Source organism: Passer domesticus, chromosome 2 (genome assembly GCF_036417665.1).
Source record: "Passer domesticus isolate bPasDom1 chromosome 2, bPasDom1.hap1, whole genome shotgun sequence".
Lineage (NCBI taxonomy): Eukaryota > Metazoa > Chordata > Aves > Passeriformes > Passeridae > Passer > Passer domesticus.
The window spans coordinates 112381606-112405648 of record NC_087475.1 but is presented as its reverse complement, the minus strand read 5'-3'; the positions used below and the strand labels follow the sequence as shown (position 1 = coordinate 112405648).

General features: G+C 56.5%; 2 protein-coding genes across 4 annotated transcripts; one reads left to right on the top strand and one right to left on the bottom strand.

Moving 5' to 3' along the window:
- Window positions 1-1152: 1152 nt before the first annotated feature.
- On the top strand, window positions 1153-6978 carry WDR73 (WD repeat domain 73). 2 transcript variants are annotated; one of them, XM_064410815.1, is made up of 8 exons: window positions 1153-1238; window positions 1316-1383; window positions 1703-1791; window positions 2429-2517; window positions 3617-3684; window positions 4344-4508; window positions 5626-6000; window positions 6579-6978. In XM_064410815.1, the coding sequence occupies exons 1-8, from the start codon at window positions 1198-1200 to the stop codon at window positions 6815-6817; spliced, it is 1134 nt and encodes a 377-aa protein (XP_064266885.1). In that variant the 5' UTR covers window positions 1153-1197; the 3' UTR covers window positions 6818-6978. The 2 variants fall into 2 exon arrangements, with proteins under 2 accessions (XP_064266885.1, XP_064266884.1); XM_064410814.1 differs by having other exon boundaries at window positions 4344-4517.
- Window positions 6979-10432: 3454 nt separating this feature from the next.
- On the bottom strand, window positions 10433-23442 carry ARRB1 (arrestin beta 1). Of its 2 annotated transcripts, XM_064410812.1 has the most exons (16): window positions 23207-23442; window positions 18238-18268; window positions 17576-17636; window positions 17112-17156; window positions 16560-16756; window positions 15923-15982; window positions 15740-15807; window positions 15160-15295; window positions 14997-15081; window positions 14828-14900; window positions 14356-14493; window positions 14077-14160; window positions 13851-13874; window positions 12914-12984; window positions 12495-12546; window positions 10433-11860 (listed from the first exon to the last, which is right to left on the bottom strand). In XM_064410812.1, the coding sequence occupies exons 1-16, from the start codon at window positions 23224-23226 to the stop codon at window positions 11749-11751; spliced, it is 1257 nt and encodes a 418-aa protein (XP_064266882.1). In that variant the 5' UTR covers window positions 23227-23442; the 3' UTR covers window positions 10433-11748. The 2 variants fall into 2 exon arrangements, with proteins under 2 accessions (XP_064266882.1, XP_064266883.1); XM_064410813.1 differs by lacking the exon at window positions 13851-13874.
- Window positions 23443-24043: the final 601 nt, after the last annotated feature.

Here is a 24043-nt window from a genome sequence, read left to right as displayed (position 1 = left end):
TGACTCATCTGCATTCAGCTGAAGGTACCTAATGCTTGTTTTTTGAAAGATGCCATTGCCACACAGTCACAGTGCTATCAAATGGTTTGGGTTGAAAAGGGCCTTAAAGTTTATCTTGTTCCAAACCCCTGCTATGGAAGGGGCAAGGAATTTCAAACATGAAGTACTGAAGATTCTACTGGATGAAAAGCTGGATATGATCTGCCAAATGAGAGATGTGACTCTACCTGTGTTTCTGACTGTGGCTGCTGACAGAGAACATCCTGCAGTTGTTTGATTATAGACTTGTGTCATGTCTGCAAAAGAAAACAGACCAAAAGGAAGAGGAACAAAAAGGAGAGAGGCTTGGCAAGAGCCTGGAGCAACAGAACAAGGGGGAAAGCAGGTTTTATGTTTAGGAGTAACACATCCAGCTCTGGGACCCCAAACATGAGGACATGCAGCTGGTGTGGCAAATATCCAGGAAAGCCATGGAGATGCTTCAAGGGCTGAAGCCCCTCTGCTCTGGAGACAGACCGAGGGAGCTTGGGTGTTCAGCCTGGAGAAGACTCTGGGGAGAAGAGCAGGAGCCCCTTCCCCTGCCTAACTGGGCTCCAAGAGTGATGGAGAGAGACTTTGGGCAAGGGCCTGAAAGGAGAGGACAAGGGGAATGGCTTCCCACTGACAGAGGACAGGGTTAGATGGGATATTGCGCAGAAATTCTTGGCTGTGAGGGTGGTGAGGCCCTGGCACAGGCTGCCCAGAGAAGCTGCGGGCAACACAGCTTCTTATGACCCTAGAAGTGTTCAAGGCCAGGCTGGACAGGGCTTGGAGCAACCTGGCCTAGTGGAAGATGTCCCTTCCCACGGCAGGGAATGGAGCCGGGTGCGGTGCCGGCCGTGGCGGGAATGGAGCCGGGCGCGGTGCCGGTATAGGGGGAATGGAGCCGGGTGCGGTGCCGGCCATGAGGGGAATGGAGCCGGGTGTGGTGCCGGCCATGGCGGGAATGGAGCCGGGTGCGGTGCCGGTATAGGGGGAATGGAGCCGGGTGCGGTGCCGGCCGTGGCGGGAATGGAGCCGGGTGCGGTGCCGGCCGTGGCAGCCCGCTCCGCCTCCCGGCCCGGCCGCGCTGCCGCACGCTGTCCCTGCCCCTCAGCCTCTGTGAGGTCACTGCCGCGCACCGTGACGCCGGCGGCGCGCCGGCGGGCGGGCGTTGCCATGGAGGCGGCGGACGAGTGGCTGCTGCAGTCGCTGCGGCTGTGAGGGACCCCCGGAGCCCCGGAACCCCGGCTCGGACCCGGGCCCCGCCGGCCTCACACCCGCCCTCTCCCCGCAGGTACCGCGACCTGCACACCTTCGAGCTCCAGGCGCCCACCCGCCTCATCGAATGGGCCCGCGGGGACCGTGAGTGCTGAGGGGAGGAGAGGGGCCGGGCTGGAGTCTGGCGGGGTGGGGGCTGAGGCCAGCCGGAGGAAAGGAGGAGGCCCAGGGGAAAGGAGGCTCTGGGCTGGGCCGGTCTGGGGTCCCGGCAGGGAGGCCGGGGTGCAGGGCCGGGACCCCAGGGTGGGGCTGAGCGGCTGGAGCTGCGCCGGGATCAGCCCGGGCTCCAGCTCAGGGCCTGTGGTCCATGGACTGTGCAGTGACTCGGGTTTGTCTCAGGGAGAGGGGGCTGGGCAGGGGGGCAGCCCTCACCGTGTTCCTGGCTCTTCATGCCCACCCCAAGGTGTCTGTGTGGCCGGGTATGGACAGTCTGATGGGAACGAGATCCTGCAGCTGATCCCACCGCCAACGCTGCTGACAAAGGAGACCCAGGTGGGTGTTGGAGCCAGGGTGGCACCAGACCTCTCTGACCTCCTTGGCCTGATATGCTCAGAGACCAAGCCAGGGCTTTGTGGCCTTCATGAGCTGCTGCTGTGACAAGGGCACAGCCAGGGATTGAGCAGCTTTGGTTGAAAGGAAAAGCACATAAGTCACCTGTTTGTTGTCCAGTCATGTTATCCTGCAGCTGCTCTGCAGACAGCTGGGGTTGTGGACACTTCATCTCCAGGTATGTGAATGATAGCATTTCATGGGCAGTGAGGACAGCAAGCCAAGTGAAGAAGGGGCTCGCTGAGCAGCTCAGGCCTGGGGGACCACCCCTTGCACCACGTCTGCACTAGAGTAGAAGGTGGTGCTTGGTCACTGGGTAAGTAGAAAGCTCCTGAGCCAGATGTGCACAGATGGCAACAAACACAGGCAGAGCTCTTGGCAGCAGCTTTCTCCGGACTTCTGTTCTCTCTGAGTATTTTGGGATCCTTCAGTCCTGTATCTCCTGTTGAAAAAGGCAGCGCTGGACAGGGAAGAGCTATACCAAGGAAGAGTTTGCCTCGTGTCTCTGTCATTTTTTATAATAACTGAGCACAAGTTGTGCACCACTGTGTGAAGAAATGGCTTTGCCTTTGATTTCTAGGGCCTGTGTCCAGAGAGAGATTTCAAGGTAGAATGTGGTGGATTTTCAGAGCGCCCAGTGTACAGCCTGAAATATGTGCCAGACACCAGGTATGACCACAAGGTCCTTCCCAGGGTGTATGGCAAATGGAGAAGGGACTTATCCACTGAGAGCAAACTCCTTTTCCATGCCTGCTTCCCAGCCCAGCTGGTCAGTCCTGCCAGCTCTAAGACCAGTGTGAGTCTGGGCCAGTTACATACCAAGAACTGCTGATGTTGCTGCTCCCTACCCCACTTCTGAGCAGCAGGGCCCTGTAGGGTTTTCCTGCTCTCTTCCTTCAGCATTTGACACTGTTTGGAGCTGCTCAGCAGCAGAGCAGCACACTGGTGGCTGGTGCCATTGCTCTGCAAGACCCTGTTTGTGCAGGGTCAGGAACTTTTTTTCCTGCTCTGGATTTAGACCAAACAAATACTGATCTCTTGTTCCGTGTTTCTTCCTGCATAAGTCCCCATTGACTACTTTGGGGCTGTCTGGATCATTCTTAGTCTAGTCCTTCTAGAAATGTGATAATTAAATCACAGGACATTTAGGTGGGAAAAGCCCTCCGAGACCATTGGTTCTAAGCATTCCTCTGTCATTGCCAAGCCCACCACTAACACATGTCCCCAAGTGCCACACACACCTTCTAAATCCCTCAAGGGATGACATCTCCACTCCTGCCCTAGGCAGCCTGTGCCAAGGCTGGACAACTCTTTCAGGGAAAGAATTTTCCCAATATCCAACCTAAACATACCCGATGTAAATTGAGGCCATTTCCTCTTGTCCTGTCCCTTGTTCCTTGGGAGCACCCAAGTTCCCACCTGGCCGCACCCTCCTGTCAGGGAATTGTAGAGAGCAAAAAGATGCCCCCTGAGCCTTCTTTTCTTCAGGCTGAGCACCACCCCCAGCTCCCTCAGCCCCTGCTCAGCAGATCCTCATAAAATATCCTCATAAATGCTGTTGCCTTGGGACTGTGTTTGCATGGGCTGTGTGGAGCATCCCTTCATGAGGAGTTCTGGGATTATGGTCCTTCCAGCCACTACTTTGCTCCAAGCAGAGGCAGGAGTTCCTGCTTACAGGAGCAGCAGACCAGTTTGTCCCAGGCTGGGGAAAACAAGGCTGTTCTCTGGTCCTGAGAAGACTCTTTTGTGGGATTTTCTGTTTCCTCAGCTTGCTGGTAACAAGCGGCCCACCCGACAGCTCCCTCCAGGTCTGGCAGGTGTCAGCAGAGGACTCTGGTAAGGGTTTTGAGCTCAAGTACTTTCCCAATGCAGTTGTTGTTGCAGCTCATATCTCTAGCTTCCCCTTCTTCCTGTGTGTCAAAAATGAGGAGAGGAGTGCCACTTCCCTGTCCTGAGTGACCACACTTGTGTGGCACAGGCTGGAGAAGGGTACAAGACAAGGGCCTACAGCAGTTTTGGTGGTTTGGACTCAACAGCACAAACCTCGTCAGAGAATTAGTGTGTTTAGGGCCATCACAATAGCCTTGCACTGCATGTTGGCACTCTGTCCCCTTAGTAACTCCAGTGGTTAGAAATGTAGCCCCATACATTGCCTTTTGGGATAGACCATGATCCACCTCTCAAAAAGAGAGAGGCTGCTACTGGGAAATACTTGTAAACCACCAGAAAGGAAGTGCAAAAGGAGAAAACTTCTTCATTGAACATAAACATCTCAATTCACAAATTTTAATTCATTTTGCTCAGCATTTTGTCAGTCCTTGCTGGATGAGTTGGAAAGGGATTTTACCCTGAAGAAGGGGTTAGGCGTAATTAGATTTCTTATTGGTTTTTTAGGTCAGTTTTACATTTGTGAGGTATTGTTGTGAAGCAGCTTAATTGGATGGATTACTTGGTTCTCAATGTGTTTTACACCTGTTTCTATCTCTTCCTACTAGATGTTATTAAATCTGTGAACACCATAGCAACAGAACATGGCACTGGGCAATCCTGGGCTAAAATTGCCACCATTTCAGCCAGAGCCCCATGGGTCCTTCATGGCTCAAGACTTGACAGAGTCCAAATTACAGAGGTCGAATCAAGGAAAAATGTCTACACAGCAGGTATTCAAGGCAAGCCTAATGTCTTACTTTGGAAAGGTGGAGTTTGGATAAAGCAATGCTAATTGCTTGACCAGCAAACATTTCACTGAGCAGGTATTTTCGGACGTGTGCAAACGGTTATAAAGATATTTTCCACGAGTATATTGTCTTGAGAAAAGAGGTGACAATGGTCAGGTCCATCTCCAATGGCTTACCACTCACATTACACTGATTTCTCACATTTCTGCTCCAAATCTGGGCACTACCTGAGTCCTGCAGATAGTTTCAGTGTGGAGAACTGGGTTGGCAGAGGGGTGCTGTGTGTGCTGCCCCAAACAAGGGAGGTGACAGCCTGGTTACAACAGCTGGTGGGTGCAGGTCTGGTTTCCTTGGGGATCTGGGGACTCTCTGCCTTCACCTGTGCAGTGAGACTCAGTCCCCACAGAGCTCATCGCTGGGGAGGGCAGAGGGGATGTGTGTGTCCAGTGGCAGTATCACAGCACTGAGGAAAAGGAAGGTGTCACTCTCCCTGTGCCAGAGGGACTCACAGAATCTTGGAGTGGTTTGGCTTGGAAGAGGGATTTTAAAGCTTATCTCATTCCAACTCCCTGCCATGTGCAGAGACATCTTCCACTAGACGAGGTAGCTCCAAGCCCTGACCAACCTCAGGCATGAGGCAGCCACAGCTTCTCTGGACAGCCTTGTCAGGGCCTCACCACCCTCACAAACAATAATTTCTGCCCAGTATCCCATTTAACCCTGCCCCTGTCAGTGGAAGCCATACCCCCATGTCCTGTCATTCCAGGCCCTTGTCCAAAGTCCCTCTCCAGCTCTCTTTGAGCTCTGTTAGGCACTGGGAGGGTCTCCTTCTCTTCTCTCTGGAGTTTTCTCTTTTCCAGGCTGAACACTCCAAGCTCTCCTAACCTGTCACCAGGACAAAGGGGCTGTAGCCCTAAGAGCCTCTCCATGGCCTCCTCTGGACTCATTCCAGCAGCTCCACTCTTCCTGGTGCTGGGGGCCCTGGAGCTGGACACATTACCCCTGCGCATACATCCTGCTTTCTTCCTCAGGCAATACTGCAGCACAGAAATCCTGCAAATGCTCCTCACTGGACCTGAGACCTGCCTCTCTTTTCCAGCTTCCCGAGGCAGCGAGGAGCTCAGCAGCCTGGCCTTCCTGGACTGCAGCACGCTGCTTCTGTGCTGTGCCACGGGCCGGCTGTGCCTGGCCGACACGCGGCAGCCGCAGGGTGTCACGGAGGCCGTGCCGGTGCCCTCGGCGCCGTGCGCTGAGCGGTGGTGCATGGCCACCAGGCATGGAGCGCAGGGCCTGGAGCCCAGCTCCCAGCCCGTGGCTCGCCTCTCGAGCGGGGGGCTCCTCACCCTGACAGACCTCAGGAAAACCTCTGAGGTCCTGGCTTCGGCCAAGGCCAGAGTCCCCTCTCCTGGATCAGGTGCGGAGTTCCTGTGTGTCTCCTGGGCTCCGGCTCTGGAAGGCTACCTTGCCATTTCAGGTAGGTGCTTAGGGCAGAGATCTCCTTTTCTGGGTGCTTTTTGGATTTATATTTTTGTGAACACCCAGTTCACTCCACCTAAAACCCCCCACTGACAGGGTGGCTTTTCAGTGCTGCCCCTGGAGGCAGCAGAGATGCCAGCTAATTGTCCTCTGCAGCTGCCTCTTTCCAACAACTCCGGAAGGGGCCTGGTGGGTTCTGGAAGATGCCTGCTGCCCTTCTGTGAGATCAGAGGCCCCAGGCTGACCACAAGCACTGCCCTGATAGTGCCAGTCACAGCCTGGCTGCAGGCTACAGCATTGATAATGCCAGCTGGGCAGCAAGGCTGCCTCTTGACCAGAGCCTTGCATGTTCACACCCATGAGTCCACAAACTTTGGGGATCTGATCTGGGCTCTCCACAGCAGCTGTTTCTTTGAGACACTCTCCTCAGAGCTGCTCTCTTCTCACAGGTTTCTAGTGTGGGCCATTTTTCCTTTTTCTTGCTGGGAGGTGATCCTGAGCCCAGCTGGACTAGACCAAAGCAATTAATTTTTGCACTTTCTATTCCTTTATCCTTTTAATTCCCTTTTATCCAAGGTTTTGATGGCACCGTGCATGTATATGACACACAGAGCTGGGACAGTTCTGGCAGGGAAGCAGAGCCCATCTTCGTTCACAAAGGCCACACATTTGGTGGAGCAGGTGGCAGCAGGGACCCTCCCCTGGTCACTGTGCACACATGGCATCTGCAGAAACCCAGAACTTTGTTGTCAGCAGCGAGTGATGGTTCCTTGCACGTCTGGGACTGGGTTCAGCCCTGTGGGAAGTGTGGGTAGGTGGTGTTTTGGTGAGATGGGGCATTTCCTGCCTCTGGTGTCATTTTTGTGGGTTGCAGTGTGTGTGTGTTTGCCTGCAGATACTGTTTGGAGACTGTTGCAGTGAGCAGAACAACTGTAAAATTTCTATTTTAATAATAGTAAAAATTTTGTCTGTGTTACTTGTTCTCCTGTGTACCAGCCTTCAGATGAGAGCTGTGCCTGTGGTTCTGACTATGGCTGCTGGCAGAGAACATCCTGCTGTTGTTTGATCATAGACTTGTGTCATATATGCAGAAAGGGAGAGGAGCAGAAAGGAGAGACTTGACAAAGGCCTGGAGTGACAGGACAAGGGGGAATGGCTTCCCACTGCCAGAGGGCAGGGTCAGATGGGCTGTTGGGAAGAAATTCTTCCCTGTGAGGGTGGGAATGCCCTGGCATAGGTTGCTCAGAGAAGCTGCTGCTGCCTCATCCCTGGATGTGCCCAAGGCCAGGCGGATCTTTCAGCAACCTGGTCTACTGGAAGGTATCCGTGCCCATGGCAGGGAGTTGGAACTGGATGAGCTTTGAGGTCCCTTCCAAACCAAGCCACTCTCCAGTTTCATGAAAAAAAAAACCAAAAACCCAAAACAGGAATTTTGAGGAAACAGGCTCTTCTGTGGGATATTTACCCACTGTATTCCAGGCCCAGAGCACCAAGTGGAAAGTGGAAGCTGCCCCCCCCAAGGGGTGTTGACATTTATCACGTGTCACGAGCAGTGACCTCTGCTCAGGAAGTTTCAGTGTGACCACTTGCACTCCTGCTTGCAGCCTGCAAGAGGAACAGGAACAACATTTCCAGGCATAGCCTACTCCAAACTCTTCCCCTTCCCCTCTAGATCCTGAGAGCCCCTGGTCTGAGACAAGGCATTGACGTGATTTCCTGGGCTGTGTTGCAGCTTCTGCAACACTCACACTGTTACCAAGGCGTTAACTGGGAAGAACAACCTGTCTGCAAAAGGCTCCCTTCTGCTCTGGGTGCTGCCTGAAGTGAGGAGGGGTTGAAGACAGGTGAGATGGGGTGAAGGCTGTACTTCAAGAGCACCCGGGGAAACCTTACACTGGGAATGTGCTGTACTGACTCATTCTGTGCCATGGCAACAGTTGTCTGCCTGGCACCTCTGCCTGGAACCTGCTTCATTCTTCTCCCAGGACAAGCCATGTGAGCACTTACGCTCATCCCAAAACTCTACCTGGCAGCATGTGAAGCAGGGGCAACATGTTCTGGCCAAGGCTGGGGATGTTAATGTTTTGTCAGTTACTAAAGGCGTGGATCTGTGTCACCACCAATCAACAAAAGGAAACGCCTGTTTGAGTCCTAGAGGAGCTGAGCTCTCCTGCAGGAGTGCCTGAGCATCCTTTCTTCTTCTGGGGGCCCACAGCAAAACCAATCCAGTTGAGCCAGAGCTGAACTGGGGGAAATGGGTTCTGACCAAGAGCCTGGGCGCATTTCTGGCACAGCGTGGGCAGCAGGGAGGGCTCCTGGCTCTCTAGTCTCTTCATCTGCTCGAGTCAGTTCCTTCCGGCTGTGGCAGAGCCGAGCGTGCCCCTCCCCTGCACCAAGAGCTGCAGGTTCCTGCCTTTAGGACGTGGCTTTTCTGCCCCATGACTGGGACCCGTAGCAGCCCCTGGAAGGGCAACGTGTATTACACAGACATGAAGGGCTCCCAGAGAGGGATCTTGGAGCTCAGTGGGCTTTCCTCAAGCACCCCTGGGAGCAGGCAGTTTGGCAGAGGGGCACTCAGATTGTGCGGCCCCTCCTTCCTGTGGGAAACACCCAAGCCTCTGTGAGTCTCACCTTGGAGAGGTGAGCTCTGAGGCAGAGGCCACTGCAGCCATCCCACTATCCCTCCTTTGCTGGGGCATGTGGAGGAGCTGACCCCCTCCCCCATCACAGTGATGCAGATTGTGCAGTGAGGACACGGAACTGAATTTGCTTGGCTTTCAAAATGGGGCTTAAGCAATAGGTCAGTTTGTACCCATCTAAACTTCCCTTTTTTCTTCCTAAAATAACTTAAGCCTTCTTGTCCAGCTTGAAGCAGATTTGACAGGGGAGTGCAGATATAAAAAATATTAAGTACTCACAGATGCTGTGGGAAGGGATTATGCACAGGAGGGATCTGGAGAGTTGTACTGGGCAGTAGGGACATTGCTGTCAGGAATGCACCACGTGGAGTGTCTGGCAATGTCCATGTGGGATCAGAGTCTGGTTGTGTGACTTTGGAGACTTTGGCTTTGCTGGAGTCAGATTTGTCTTTGGCAGGGAAGGTTGGGACAGCCTCTGGCACAAATGCCAACTCCCATGAAGTGAACCAACTTAAGGACAGTCTCTCCCTCCCCATAGCATCAGCATGGCAAGGGCAGCTCAGGCTGCATGGGACATGAATGCGTCCAACCTCTGCTCTCCCTGGGACCACGGAGAGGTCCTCCAGAAGGCCTGTCTTCACTGAGGCCACAGAGTTTTAACCCCTGGGCAAGGTAACACAGCTGGAGACAGAATCATGGAATCATTCATGTTGGAATAGCTCTTTAAGATCACGGAGTCCAGTCTTTACCCACACACAGCCAAATCTATCACTAAACTATGTATGTGTTCAATTGCCACATCTACACATCTGTTAAATCCCTTCAGGGATGGGGAGTCCACCACTGCCCTGGGCAGCCTGCCCCAAGGCTGAACAATCCTTTCAGGGAAGGAATCTTCCCTAATATCCAATCTAAACCTCCTCTGTCACAACTTGAGGCAGGGTTTCTCCTTCCTTGACTGTGAGAGGACAAACCACAGCCCTTCCATGAGGGCCTGTCTCTGAATTCAGGTCCATAAATGGAGGTGTTACATGGCTCATTCCCCAGTACTGGCTCCTACTGCTCTCAGAGAGTATAAGAAACTTCTTGCAGCATTAACAGATGTTTGGATGTGGCTCTTGGAGATATGGTTTAGTGGCCTTGACAGGGCTGGGGAACCACTGGACTCTGATCTTAGAGGGTTTTTCCAATCTCAATGATTCTGTGATCGTTAAAATTAGCTCTGAGCAGTTCCTCAATGGGACACAGACTGGACATGGCTTGTTTAACAAGCAGGTCTTTAGTGCCCTGTGCTCCTCAAGTACTGCATGACCATGCATTTCATTTCCAAAATAATGCCCAGTCCCTGCTGTGGGATACAGAATCCTTCATCTCCTCCTTGGCTCCTCTGCATGTCTCTGCACATCAGGGAGGCTGTCATCAGTGGAGGGATGGGGTGGCATGAGCAGGGCAGGTAGCTGCTCCCTGGTCCTTCCACAGGAGGGAAGAAATTCCCCTGTGAGGGTGGTGAGGCCCTGGCACAGGCTGCCCACAGAAGCTGCCCCATCCCTAGAAGTGTTCAAGGCCAAGTTCGATGGATCTTTCAGCAACCTGGTCTAGGGGAAGGTGTTCCTGCCCATGGCAGGGAGGATGGAACTGGATAAGCTTCAAGGTCCCTCCCAACTGAAACCATTATATAGTTCTGTGACTTGCTGCCTGTGCCAGTTCCCCCACCCTTAGCCAACAAAAGTGTCCAAGCATTGGGACTGTATTTTGCTGGTTTTTTCTTTTTTCTTTTTTTTTTTTTCTGAGTTTAATAAACTAGAATAATTTATTTGACAGAACACAGAAACATCACGGACAGGGTGAAGAAACCAAAGCAGCAGGTATCAATGATCAGTACAAAGGAACCACTTTACAAAAAGAAGTACCACGCTGCCCATCAGCTTTACCCAAAATTACAGGGGGAGGGGGGTGGGCTCAGCTCAGCACCCCACAAACAGGGTGGGAGGGATGGAGCTATCCCTACAAAATGCTCTCAGATGACAACGCTGACTGCAACAGCACAATAAATAGTGGGAATGGCCTCTCAGTGAGTGGTGGGAGACCAGAGACCCTTGGAGGGGGGAGGAGGTCCAGGCACCACCAATCCAGGAGGTACAAGCATCTGTTGAAACACTGATTAGGGTGGCAAAAGCCCTGATTCTCCCCTACCCCCAAATAGGTGCTAGATCCCATGCAGGCAGAGCGAAACATCAACCAGGGGGGCTTTGCAGCTTGGCAGGACAAAAGTATCCCTGGCAACATCCCTCTGGGGGACAAGGCTATTCCACCACAACACTGCCATGGCTGTGAAGAGGCATTGAGGCCTCACCCAGAGCAAGCAGTGTGTGGCAGATGGCACAGACCCACAGGGTCCCCTCTGCCGCCTTAACCTGGCACCAGCAGCTCCCAGCTCTGAGCTGGTTTCCTCCAGGGAGATTATACTGGTGTGAAAACAGATGCAGCTGGGAGGACCCCAGGGGTTGGCCACTTTGGGGGGACTTGGGGGAAGAAAAGGGCAGGTACTGCCCACCCCCTTTGTTTGGAGCAGCTGGGGCAGGGGCCAAAGTCAAAGCCAGGCTCGTGCATCCCAGGGAGGGAACACATGCAGCAGGGCCGGACAGAGGGGGATTGGCCATGGGTGCAAGGAAGGGACACCAAGGTGCAGAGGTGCCTTTTCCCATGAGAAGGCTGCCTAAAAAAAACACCCTCCCCCCACAATTCTGCTGCAACCCCCCTCCCTGTAGCAAACTGGTGTTGAGACTGGGCTTATATAAAACTCATAAAAGGGGCATCTCATAGTAAAGGGCTCTAGTAAGTGGCAGGAGGCTGGACAGGGACGGAGTTATAGTGAGCCCCACTGCCTCCAGCACCTCCCCGGCCGTGCCCTGCACGGGAAACAGCAGCTCTGGCAGCTGGATGAAGAGACAACACGGCACAGCTGGACGGTTATAGGTCCTGTGGCCATCGGGCAATTGGTAGGCTCCCAGTACAGGTAGAAAACAAAATTAATTAATTATAGAAAAGAGAAGCAGCCTAATGTAGGGGTGTCCCTGGGGCAGGGTGGCGAGCTGGGAGGGGCTCGCTTATCTGTCGTTGAGCTGTGGGGAATTTGTCCGCTCCTCCTCATCCTCCTTGTCATCCTTCATGCCTTTCAGTCGCTGGCGGGCGAAGTCTTCAAACACAATGTCATCATCGCTAGTGGGGACACAAGGGAAGGGGCTTTAGGTGGGGTGCAAGGTGGAACACCTCCTGTCCCACAAAGCTGTCCCAGCTTGCCCAGTGAGCTCAACCTGCACCGCCACGATGTTACAGCAGCTCAGGGGGCCCCAAAACTCCCCATCTCTAGCAAACAGCCCTGGTTTTCAAAGCTGCCTTAATACTTGCCCAATGCACCGAAAAAAAGAGCCCCCAAGCTCCCCATCGGGTGCAGCTTTACCAGGGCCATTGGCATTTGTCCCACTCTGGGGGAACCGCAGACCGGCAGGAAGTAGCTGGGTGAGTTAAGTACCCTAAAACCTCCCAAACGTGTCACCAGCCCGGGGAACGCTGTGACAACAACCTCCCACACCCCCAACACGATCCCAGCGGCCTCTTACTGCAGTTTCTCCTGTTTTTTGGAAAGCCATGCAGGAAGGGTGAAGGAGGAGAGAAGAGAGAGGGGAACAGCACGCGTCATGCATTACAGGTGACATGCGTGGGGTTAATCACACGTGCCAATCCCATGGCACAGCGGGTGTTAGAGGATTGGGGGGGTGCCATGCAACCGCCATGTTTCACATTCCCACACGAAATGTGGGAATTGGGGGAGGGGTGTATTTTAGTCTCTTACTTTGTATCAAGCTCTATCAGATTTGTATCTATGGGTGCTTCATTCTCTGGAACTGAACAAAGGGATGACACAGGATTAGTCAGAGGGTGGTGACTGCCATCCCACCGAGGTGGGTGACAACTTCCCCAGGATCATCTCTGCCCTCCTACCAGGGTGGGTGAAACCCACCTGCAGTCATCATTGCCATCCCACTGGGGTGGCTGAGATTCCCCTGGGGCATCACCACTTCCAGTGTGTAGAACCCCCCCTGGAGTTTGGCTACACTGGGTTGATGGGAGCACCCCATGATTTTAACGCTGAGGCCCCGTGAACAGGGTCAACAGGAGCCAAGAATCTCCCTCTGTGCAGCCTCACTGACTCCCTTTGCCCCCACCCACCCCCAGGGATGCCGGCCCTGTCACTCAGGGACAGACACTCACTGTCCCGGTGTACTGGTTCCTCCCTGGGTTTGGGATGCATCAGCGTGAAGGGCAGCTCCACTGCAACGTCGCTGGAAGAGACACCAGGGTAAAGCACAGGCCTGCCTGCACTTTACATGTAGAGCGAGGCAAATTTGCAGAGGGGGAGCAGAACAGCACCCCCATTACAGCTGCTGTAGACACCACAAAGCTGGGCAAACCCCTGTGTCATCCTCCATGGAGCTGCTCAGCAGCTCTCATGCCTCTTGATTGAGCTTGGACTCCAGGGTGGGGGATCAGCACAGGTCCCCTGGGAAGTAGAGGGGCATCAGGAGGGAGAGCAGCATGACAAAAAGCTGTCTTCAGCAGCTATGGGGAGTATCCAAAATCCCTTGAGCTTAGGCTGCAGTCAGCAATGACATGGGAATGGCAGGAGATGCACCAAGTTTTCCCAGTGCTCAGTGGGCATGGTGACATCAGGGCATGACAGCCTAAGCACAGCCACAAGCTGCCCCAGGGGCAGGCAGGACAGAGCTCAGACAGAGAAGTGTCCCAGAAGAGGATGAGTAGTCCCATGGTCCCTGTAGGGACCTCCCTGTGGGGAGGGCAGTGATGTGGGAATAAAGACCTAGGAAGCCCCAGAGACTTGCCTCCCCACATCCAGAGATGCTCGGCCCTACAGAGCCACCTCTGTGCCCTGCTCACTCTCCCAGCAGCACCCACAGGCCTCTCACTCCAGTACAAGTAGGAGGATGCAGAATTCAAACCCTGCCAGCATTCCCAGCCTCATCACCCTAGCCCCACCTCTGCCAGGCTTTTTGCTTTAGGTGAGACAGCATCCCCAACACAGTGGAATTCCCAGGAGAGGCATGGGATCAGGTAGCACCTTGAGGGGCTGAGGGGGTGCAATGGGGACTGCAGTGAGGATTGGGGGGCGCTGGGGGGAGTGTGGTGTTACCTGGAGGCGAGGTCTCCCAGCAGGCTGGCATGAGTCAAAGGATACAACACGTTAGTCACTGTCCCCTCCCAAGGACACACAACCCCCACACACCTTTTGTCCCGCCCATGCTGCTTAGTCCCAGGGGAGCTTTAAGGATGATGGGGCCCCACCTGCAGCACAGACCAGTCCCAAGGTTAGAGAGGAGGTGCAGCACGGTGGGGTGGTGGGGGTGCCCAACACTCACCCTCCTCGTGACACCACCAGCTTCACCTTCACCTTGTAGGAGACAATGATGCCCAGGATCTCCTTGTTGGCTCCATCTCTTAATCTGGAGGAAGGGGCAGGTGGGCATCAGTGAGGGAACGGCCATGGGGACCAGCCCCCTATCCTCCTGGAGGCCCCTCCATGGGATCTCCTCTACCCCAAGCATCACCCCTGGAGCAGGGGTTGGATGCCCACCAGGGCCAGGTCCTGCCCCCATGCTGCAGGGGAGACAGGAGCCCTGGGGGGTAGAGGGGCTCACAGTGTGCTGGAGGCCAGGTTGGTGTCCTCGTGCTTGAGCTTCCCATCCAGCGCCAGCCCCCGCTTCTCCCGGTTGTTGGCAAGGAAGGGAGTCAGGGTGTAGACTTTGCAGAACGTCGAGCTCGGGGCCACCATATCACTGGAGAAGATTTCCACCATCAGCCAGAGCCTCAGCCACCCACAGCTCCCACAGACCACCCCAGACATCTCCATCTTAGCCTGGTGAACTCCAGATATTCCCATCCCTGCCACAGCCTGATGAACATCTCCTTCCTGGACGACACAGAGGATGACATCCCCAAGATGCCACCAGAAAAATGGTCTCCATCTCCCTGTTCCTTCCACTGGTTCCTGCTTTCCAAGTGCAACATCCCAGTGGAGCTGCAATGGGGCAGGAGACCTCCAATGCTCCTCCAAGACCCCCCTGAGGTCTCCAGGGCTCCTCATGATGTTCCCAAGGAGCCAGTACTCACTCAGCATCCTCCACAGCCACTGGGCACTTGTACTGGGCCGTGTTGAAGAGGCAGATGTCAGCATACTGGCGCACTGGGGTGAGACACAGCGAGGTGGGGATCAGGGTAGGCCCCACAGGGATGGGGACAGGGACACCAGTGGGGTAGGGGACACAACCCTACTCTTCACCTGAGATCTTGATTTTCTTCACGGTCTTGTTGGTGTTGTTGGTGACATGCACGTTGACACTGATGGGCTCCCCGTGGTAGTATATCTGCAGGGGAGCAGAACAGAGAGGATGGTCAGATCCCCAGGGTCACCCCACCCTGTACACTCCCAAGCCCTTGCTCACCTCCTTGTCCAGGGATGCCTCAAGGTGCAGTGGCTTGTCTGACATGAGGAACTGCCGGGTGGTCTCTGCCATGGGCTGGGGGCCGGGTCTCTCTGGTGCATACTGGACCTTACGGATCACCAGGCGCACCGAGTTCCTGTGGGAAGATGAGAGGAGAACTCAGGCTGCCCACAGGCTACCCTCTTTCTTGGCCCATGGGGTCAAATCCTTCTTTTCTTCTGGTCTTCTGGTCAGAAGGATGCCACGGAAGGTCCATCATCTCTGGATGCCCACCAGAGCTAAAAGGGGAAACCCTATAGCTGGGCCAGGTTGCCCATAGCAAGTGTTGGGCTCCTTGCACAGTGGTGGATATGCCAGCCCCAAAATGTTCTCTGACCCATTCCTATCCTGGAGAACATCTCCATATCCCAGCCCCATCGTGGAAAACATCACCATCCAAGCCCCCTCCTGGAAGACAACTCTATCCCATTCTGGAAAACATCTCACCCAAGGTGGGTAACTAATTGTGGTGCCCCTTTCCTGCTGCCAGTACCAGGAGGATGCCGCTCCCATCCAGGCTGGATGGATCCTCTCTGCTTACCTCTTGTGGATCTTCTCCTCCAGGTTCTCAGCACAGAAAGCTTTAACCTCGTAGTCCACTCCACAGGCCTGAAAACCAGGAAGGGGGGAGAAGGAGACAGAGAAACCCCTTTGCACTCCCCAAAGAGCCACTCAGTGGCCACTCACACAGTCCTAGTGTCATGGGAACGTGGGGGGACCTTACCTTCCCTGTGTCCTCTGGGCCTGGCTGCAGTGTGACGGAGCAAGGCAAGTTGGGGGGAATCTGGAAGGGAAAGGGGGGTGAGGAACTTTTTGGGGGGCTACCAGTACTTCCCTATCCTATCCACAATGGAAAGAAGGAAATCCAGGAAGGATTTCCTCATTTTACTATTGCATTTCCCAAATCCCAAAGTGTTATAAAAATACATTATTTTAGAGGGTTTTAATTAGGGATTTTGAGAAATCAGGGCGTCAGGGCCATTTTTGAGGCCACAGGATTGAGCACTGTAAAATGTCACAGAGCTCCAGGGGTGGGGGGCAGCATTGCCAAAGCTGTGCTGGGGAAATTGGAGAAGCAGGGGGTCTGCCCCCACCCCACTCCCTGACAAGCTGTCCAGGGCTGGCATGGATTCCCAGTGTTGGCATGAACCCCCTGCTGCTGACACAGACTGGCAGTTTCCCCACTGGTGGCTACTTTCTGCTCACAGGTTTGAAGATCCACCACCAAAAGCTGTGTCTTGATCACACACAGCAGCATCTCACCCCCAACCACAACTCCACAGGGCCAGATGGGACCCTGACGTCCCCACCAAAGGGCTCACTGTCCCTTCAAGCACCCCAGAGCAGCTGCTGTCACCTACCTCGAAGGTGAAGGGGTAGGCATGCTCGCCCAGCTTCTTGATGAGCCGCTCCTGCAGCCGTGTCAGGGGCTTTTTGTCCTCGGGGACCGGGGGGAAGGCCTGGGAGTTGGCCACAAACAGGTCCTTGCGGAAGGTCAGCCCCAGAACGTCCAGGTCCTCACGGCCATAGCGGAAAGCGCAGGTCAGCGTCACAAAGACTGCAGAGGGTGACAAGGGCAGGTCGGTAGCAGGGTGTGGGTCACGGAGGGGACCATCATGGAATGGGGGCATCCTGGCTCATGCCAGTCCCACCAGCACTGGGAAGTAGTGGTGGCTTGAGGACATGCCATGTTGAGAATATGAGGATTCAGCAGCCAGCTGTGCCTTCGGATGCCCACCACAGCCCCCCCATTCTCCACAGGACAGGGAATCTGTCATGGGGACAGGGGGCTGGAAATTGTCACCAAAGGGCCCAGAGATGCCAATGCCTGGGTAGGATTGCATGGGGATGCTAGCATCGCCCTGTGGCAGTGCTACTCCTGTGGCCTCAGGGATCCCAGGAGTAGACATTACCTTTTCTCTCCTTCAGGTATTCAGGATCCACCAGCACTACTCCATCTGCAACAGAACAGCCAGGTTGGAAATGCGCCACAGGGACGGGGGGACACACTGGCAGGGTCAGGGAATGCAATGGCAGGGTCAGGGGACACGATGGCAGGGTCAGGGGACATGATGGCAGGGTTACAAAAGAATGTACAGGCAGGGTTTGGGGGGACACCAGCACAATTAAGGGGGGACATGCTCCCCCTTTACACAGAGAGTCATCACTCCAAGCTGCCAAATGGGGCTTGGGGGGAACACACTGCTAGCAGGGACAGTCTGCACCTACTGCACCCAGGGCATGTGCAAAGCCACAGCAGGACATGAATATTATCCCAAATCAGCTGCTTTCTGCTCCCCAGAATTCTTCTTCCCAGACAGCCCAGCCCACCCATGCGTTTCCCTACAAGTGAGGTCCCCTTCCTGCCACCACATACCCACGGGGTCCACCACGTCGATGTGGTCCACAAAATCCCTCTTCCCAAGGTAGACAGTGAGCTGCAGGGGAGAACAGGGTGTCAAGGGTTCACACAGCAGACTCCCCAAGGCCCCCCATGTTATCTCCACCCACTGGGGTCCATATTCCTCATCATCCCCAGTGTCACTCTGTCCCTGTGGTAGCCAAAATCCAATCCCACTCCATTCCAGTGAAAGCCTGCAACCTTTCCAGATGTCCCCAGAGGTGGAGGCACTTTGCATCTGGGGACGCCTGGGTGGCACCCCGGGGGTTTGTACTCCACTGTCAGGCAGGGACGAGCCCCCCAGTGTCACCCTCTCACCTGTCTCCTGATGGGGAAACTGAGGCACAGGGCAGGCAGCTGCCAGGCAGGTTTTCTGCATCAGCTCCTGCTGCCCAACCCAAAACCCCCACAGGCAGAGGCACCTGCACCCCAGCACTCCAAAACCTGTCTGCTTGACCCCTGACCTTGGGAAAGCCCCCCACCAGCCCCACTGTGCCTCAGTTTCCCTTCCTGCCACCCTGGCAGGACGCTGAGGCAGACAGCAGTGCACGGGGTGGAATCTGGGTTCAGGGACATGCCCATCCCGCCCTCCCAGCCATGCTTGTGACCCCATGGTTTCCCCTCCATGTCCCCCTTACCTTCCCGTTAGGACTGGCTTTCTTAAACACCCTGCAAAAGAGCAAAGGGGGGTGAGTGCTGGAGCAAGGGGTACCCTCCACTCCTGAACCCCCCACTCTGCTCCTGCTCCCTGTCCATGCAGCTGTCCAGCTCTCCCCTTCAGGCAGGGTCCCTGGGGGAAGAAGCATCCACTGGCACAGTCCCATGGTGCCAGGTGCATCAAACCCTCAGCACCCAGTGCCAGGACCCAGCTTTGGATAATGGAGGCATCAGGACCCTGGCCCACCCCTCCGCCTGAGGATGGTGCCCAGAGACCACTGTGAAAAGCAGCAGCACCCACCTGGCCCTGGGGACCAGCATGTGGGACCATGGGGTCAAGGCACACACAGGATGAGAGCATCCCACCCACCTCACCATTACCTCACATGGACGCATCCCAAAGCCACTGGAGAAGCAAGAAAAGTCTGGGTGCTCCTGTCTCCAAGGGTTTTTATTCCTATTCCAAACCACGGAACTAGCCCCCAGACACCCCTCTCAACTCCCAAAATCCTTCTGAAACACCCCACAGAGATATGGGAGAAAGGATGTGGATCCAACATGCCACTGCTGGGGAATGCCAGAGCATTCCCAGCCCCTCTGCTGCAGGCAGGAAGCGGGCAGAGGCAGGTAGGGTGCCTGGTGCTGCCAGATTTTTTGGAGCCTGCCCTGGCACAAAGCCACCCATAATGTGTTCTCCTCAGATAATCCCTCTTCGCCTTTAAATTCCATTAAAACCATCCGGGAAGATTAGTAGTGGTTTTAGACTGGAAAAAAAACAATTTCCCAGGGCAGCTGCTTGGCTCTGCCAAAATGTCAAAGGCTGCTACTGGATGATGGACCCACACTGTGAGTAACCCTCAGCCACCCCTGTGCCTGCAGCTGCCCACACCCAGGCAAGGGGCAGGCAGGGAAGGCAGCTGGGTTCCAGCCTGGGGGTGCCCACCACCCCAGCGATGGGGCAGGATGCATCAGGAGATGTGTGGGCACACCCCTCACTCCCATATCCCTGAAATCCTGTCCCTGTGTCCCTGCATCCCTGCACATGTGTGTCCGTGCACTCCTGCAAGTCTCCACATCCCACTCTCTCTCTCTTGAGCCATGGGGACCAGCAGAGCCTGGCCAAGCTCTGCCCAGGAAGCAGGATCTAGTCTGGATAAGGGAGTGTGGGGGCTGGGAGCCCTCATTCCCTTGTCCCCAGATAAACCACAGGAACCCTCTGCCAGACACATAAAATATTGGGGACATCCTTCTGGCTGTCCCAAGCCACTGGAAGCATCAGGAACATCCTGCTGGCTCTTCCTGGATGGCTTTTCCCTGTGGGGGTTGGGGGATCGACTATTCCCAGCCGAAATGGGAAAGCACTTCCACAGCAGGATTTGTCATGAGGGTTTGCTGATGAAGGTGTGATCTTGTGCTGGTGCAAAGAAAGATGGAATTAATGGGAATGCTGCTCCAGGTAAGCAACTTGGGGAGACAAAGGCCTCAACTTGCCATGGAAGGGCATAAGCACCCCACAGTTTCTGAGATTTGAAAGCCGTGGGGGGATCAGTCTCCAGAGTCAGGGATGGAGGGGCAATGCATGCATCCTCCTGAGAGCCCAGAGCAACGAACAGCAGGATTTTCATGGGTAATTAATGAGGCATTACTTCAAAGCAGGATAAGGAGCATCCCCTGACAGCCTGTCACCCCACACCCCACAGACCAGCTCCCAAGGGAAACCCCAAAGAGGGTCCAGCATGCTGGATCACAACCTGAGGTGTGCTGGGGAGCCCCAGAAAAGGCAGCCAAGGCTGGGAGCTCAGTGGGTGCCACTGCCAGCCCCCTGAGACAGGGGTGATGCTCGCACCCAGCCCTGCAGACGCTAACAGAGCTGCTAATGAACCCAGTGAAGTGACATTGATGGCAGGTGCTGCAGGAAGCCATTCCTCACCACTCTGCCTGGCACATTCTCACGCTGGAACAGGAGCCCCACGGAACCTGCTGAGGCACACACTGCAGGTGCAGAAGCCCCATAGAATGTAAGACCTGCACAGCTCCACGCTGTGCACGCAGAGCCCAGGCTGGCTCCTCACTGTGGGTGCATGAGTGTGCAGTGCCCTCATCTTGCGGGTGCAGCAGCCCTGCCTGGCCCCACACCACGGGTGCAGGAGCTCACATCTCCCCTGCAGCACCAGTGACAGAAGGGAAGGGGCACACGGGGACACGGCGGCCTGTTGCTGCCGGCGGGGTGACCCTCACCCGCCACCGGATCTAGAGGGAGGAAAGGAGGAAGTGTGAAGCCTTCCCTCCCCCTCCAGCCCTTCCTGGTGTCGAAATACTGGAGGCATGAGGCAGGAAGTGGCCTCCGCTGCTGCCCATCCGAGGCTCGGGGCCTCACGCCGTGGGCTGGCAGTGCCAGTGCCCCCTGAGCCTGTCATGCTGCCACACAGCCACATCCCAGCTCTCCTGCCCTCTCCCTGCCACAGATCCCATCCCTTAATGAGCTTGTTAGGCACCCAGCCAGGGCTAATGATGGCTTTATTTATTGGCCAATGATTGAGTGGGGTCTGCTGGATCTTGATTGGGAAGATTTATGAGGATTTAATTCCCCTAGGCATCGGAACAGGATCCGATGGCAACAAACGCCATTGATTGCCTTTGAACCCAGGGCAAAGAATTCAGGGATTTTGCCAGCTCTCATGCTAACAAGGTTGGCTGGCAGATCTAATTAGCTAGAGCCACGTTAGAAAGGACCTCCAGGGAAAATGGAACCACCAGAAACCACATCATACGCACCCGCACAACCCCATGGCGGCGGCCAGAAGCTCCATGCCAGCTGTGCCTGGATAAGCCTGGAGAATCATGCCAGCCAATCCCAAAGCAAGAGCATCCCACAGGCCCAGTGCTGCATTTTGCATCGCTGCTGCATCCATCTATCCATCTATCCCCTCCCAGGGTCAGCAGCAGCATCCCCCAGCCGGGTCAGAGCTCCACCAACTTCCTTGGCAAGGAAACGCCTCAGCTGTGGGATCCGGGATGTGCCTGGATCCTGCTGTTATTACCAGAGTTTGCTCTCCAAACAACATCCAGGAAGCAGGAGTCCTGAGCCACCTTCTAGGGCTCTTTCTCTTTCCAGTGGAGATCCCTGTCCTGCTCCACATGCTATGGCTTCATCCAGAGGGATGAAAGGGGCGGCAGAGGGACTGAGCAGCAGGTCTGGCATAGGTGGGGGTCACCCCCCCTAGCAGCAAGATGCCATGATGGAATGCTGCAGAGGGGCTGGATGGTACTACTGGGCCAGAGGAAAGGTGCAAGGGGTGCTTAACGCCAGCCAAGGTGGGCTCTGGTGTACCAGAACCACTGCAGCACTTCCCAGCCACCAGGAAGCCACCCTCAAGCCGCAGGCTAGGAATCCCAGCAGCAAGGAATTCCAGCAGCTGGGCATCCTGTGTGGGGTTGCAGCTGGACTGGCTGGGTGCTGAGTGGGAAAAGCAGGGAAAGGTGATCAATGATGCCCACAGCCAGCAATTCAGTTGTTTCCTGCAGCTTTTCCCACTAGTGACTCCCAAGAAAAGTGGGGTGCCACAGCAGGAATCAGCAAAAATGGGCTTTTGGGGAAATCGGACAGTAAACCAGCTCCCACAGCTGAACCTCCTGATCAAACCCAGTGGATTTGGGTTTCGAGATCCAAACTGGAGAGGAAGAGGGATCTGTCAGCCTAATTCTTCCCCCCCTCACCCTCCCCTGGCTCCCAGTGTACACACTGCGTAGGCAGGGAGAAGATCAGCTCATGCCTCTCCTGCCGGCACGCCTGCTGATGGGAATGCTGCTCACCAAGCTCCCCCTGGCACCCGAAAAACCCTGGAGGCCAAACTAGCTGCATCCTGGGGTTTGCACCCAGACATTGGGGGGAACCCAGTGGTGCTCCAGCCCCCTGATCTGTGGGGCGTCCGCCAGCTCTAGGAGCGCAATGTAAATTCTTAACAATTCAGGATACTGAGCAAGGAGGAAACGGATGCTGTCAGCCATGGCTGGGGCACCAACACCCAGCAGCAGCAGCAGCAGCAGCAGCCGCTTCCCAAAATGCTGGATGAGCTCAACAGGCACCCACAACTCCCATCCTGCCACTCCAAAACACTGCAATGCTTCTGGAAGGTTCTGCCCAGGCAGGGCCAGACCCCCTGATCCTTCTCTCTTGCCGTGGCCGTGAAGGGGGGGCAGGGGGAGCAGGGGCTGCACCGAAGCCCCCTGATCCTGATGCCAAGGGGACACGGGGATGAGCAGAGGGAGGGCGATGGTGTTGAGGGGTGAGCAGGAACCCTCTGAAACCCCGGTCCCCCACGATTAATGGCTAAGGGGGCAGAAAGGGACTGGGGCGAAGAATGGGAGTGTAACTCCTTGCCCGCTCTGCCAGCGCCAGCCGGTGAGCGGGTGTCACAGGAGATCCCCCAGGCCAGGGCTGGCGGGGGTCAGCAGGCTCTCCCTCAAATCCCAACAGCCGCCTGCAGGATGTGCAGCCCAGCGGGCCCTGGGGAGCACAGGGGGGTCCCCATCCACCTCTGCACAGGGGCCCCGGAAAGGCAGCATCCCCACGGCAGCATTCCCACGGGACGAGGGCGTCGCAGGCCCTCGTGTCCCCGCGTTCCAGGGCTGGCACGTGCTCCCTGACACCCCCAGCTGTGCCGCATGCCGGGAGTGACATCAGGGCCCGGGTCCCCCGGCGTCACTGCGATGACAACAGCCTCCCCCATCCCAAATCCATCCGGGCTCCAAAGCTGATGGGGAGGGAGCAGCGACGCTCCCAGCCTCCGGGTTCTCGCCACCCCTCGGGGGCACCGCATCCCAGCAGCGGGGCCAGCCCGGGGGCCACCGGCCCCAGCGCCGGGCGCGGGCAGCGCCGCTCCCACCCCTCCCCCGCCATGCCCGGCTGAGCCCCCCGGGATGCTCCGCTCCGTCCCGGTCCTCACTCACCGGGTGCCTTTGTCTCCCATGGCCCCGCCGATCCTGCGGGCTCAGCCGAGAAGCGCCGGCTGGAAAATTACTGGCTGGATGGTGGAGGGAGCGGCGGCGGGGCGGGCGCGGGGCCCGGTGCGGCCCTGCTCGGGCCCGCTCGGAACCGCTCGGAACGCTCGAGCACGCTCGGAAACACTCGGAACCGCTCGGCTCGGCCCGGGCGGACGCCACGCCGGCCGGTTCGGGGCCGCTCGGAACCGCTCGGGCGGGTTCGGAACCGCTCGGAGCCGCTCGGAACCGCTCGGAGCCGCTCGGACAGGCTCGGAGCCGCTCGGCAGGGCTCGGCCCGTCCCGGTTCCGGTGCGGACGCTGCCGCCGCCGCCGCCTCCGCCCGCCCCTGAGCGGCGCGGCCCCGGGGCCGGGGGCGGCGGCGCGCAAAGGCCGCACGGGCGGGGAGAAGACACGGGGAGAGGATACGGGGAGGCGGCGGGGGGGGGGGGGGGGGGCACGAGGTGGGCGGGAAGGCGGCGAAGGGGGCAGGAGAGTGTGGGGCAGAGTGCGGCGCGCGCGGGGACACGGGAGCGCGCGGGCGCGCGCGCGCACCCACGCGCTGAGCGGCGGGAGCACGCGCGGGGCGCCCCCCAGCGGCTGCACGGGGACACGGCGGGAGAGCCCCGTGCGTGACACGGGGACACGCGCGTGTGACACAGGAGACACGCGTGTGTGACACGGGGACACGCGTGTGTGACACAGGAGACACGCGTGTGTGACACAGGAGACACGCCCGTGAGCACAGAGACACGTATGCGAAGGCAGGCGCAGGAGTGCGGGTACAAAGAGGGGCGTCCGTGAGCA

Bases quoted from the DNA above. Each gene is read 5' to 3' on its own strand.
- WDR73 (XM_064410814.1), top strand. From the start codon at position 1,198: ATGGAGGCGGCGGACGAGTGGCTGCTGCAGTCGCTGCGGCT. The intron at 1,239-1,315 runs GTGAGGGACCCC...CTCTCCCCGCAG, and splicing joins CTGCTGCAGTCGCTGCGGCT to GTACCGCGACCTGCACACCT. The intron at 4,518-5,625 runs GCAAGCCTAATG...TCTCTTTTCCAG, and splicing joins CTACACAGCAGGTATTCAAG to CTTCCCGAGGCAGCGAGGAG.
- ARRB1 (XM_064410812.1), bottom strand. From the start codon at position 23,226: ATGGGAGACAAAGGCACCCG. The intron at 16,757-17,111 runs GTAATGTCTACT...CACCCTCTGCAG, and splicing joins ATACCTGAAGGAGAGAAAAG to TCTTTGTGACGCTGACCTGC. The intron at 11,861-12,494 runs GTAAGAGACTAA...TGTCCCCACTAG, and splicing joins CTGATAGAGCTTGATACAAA to CGATGATGACATTGTGTTTG.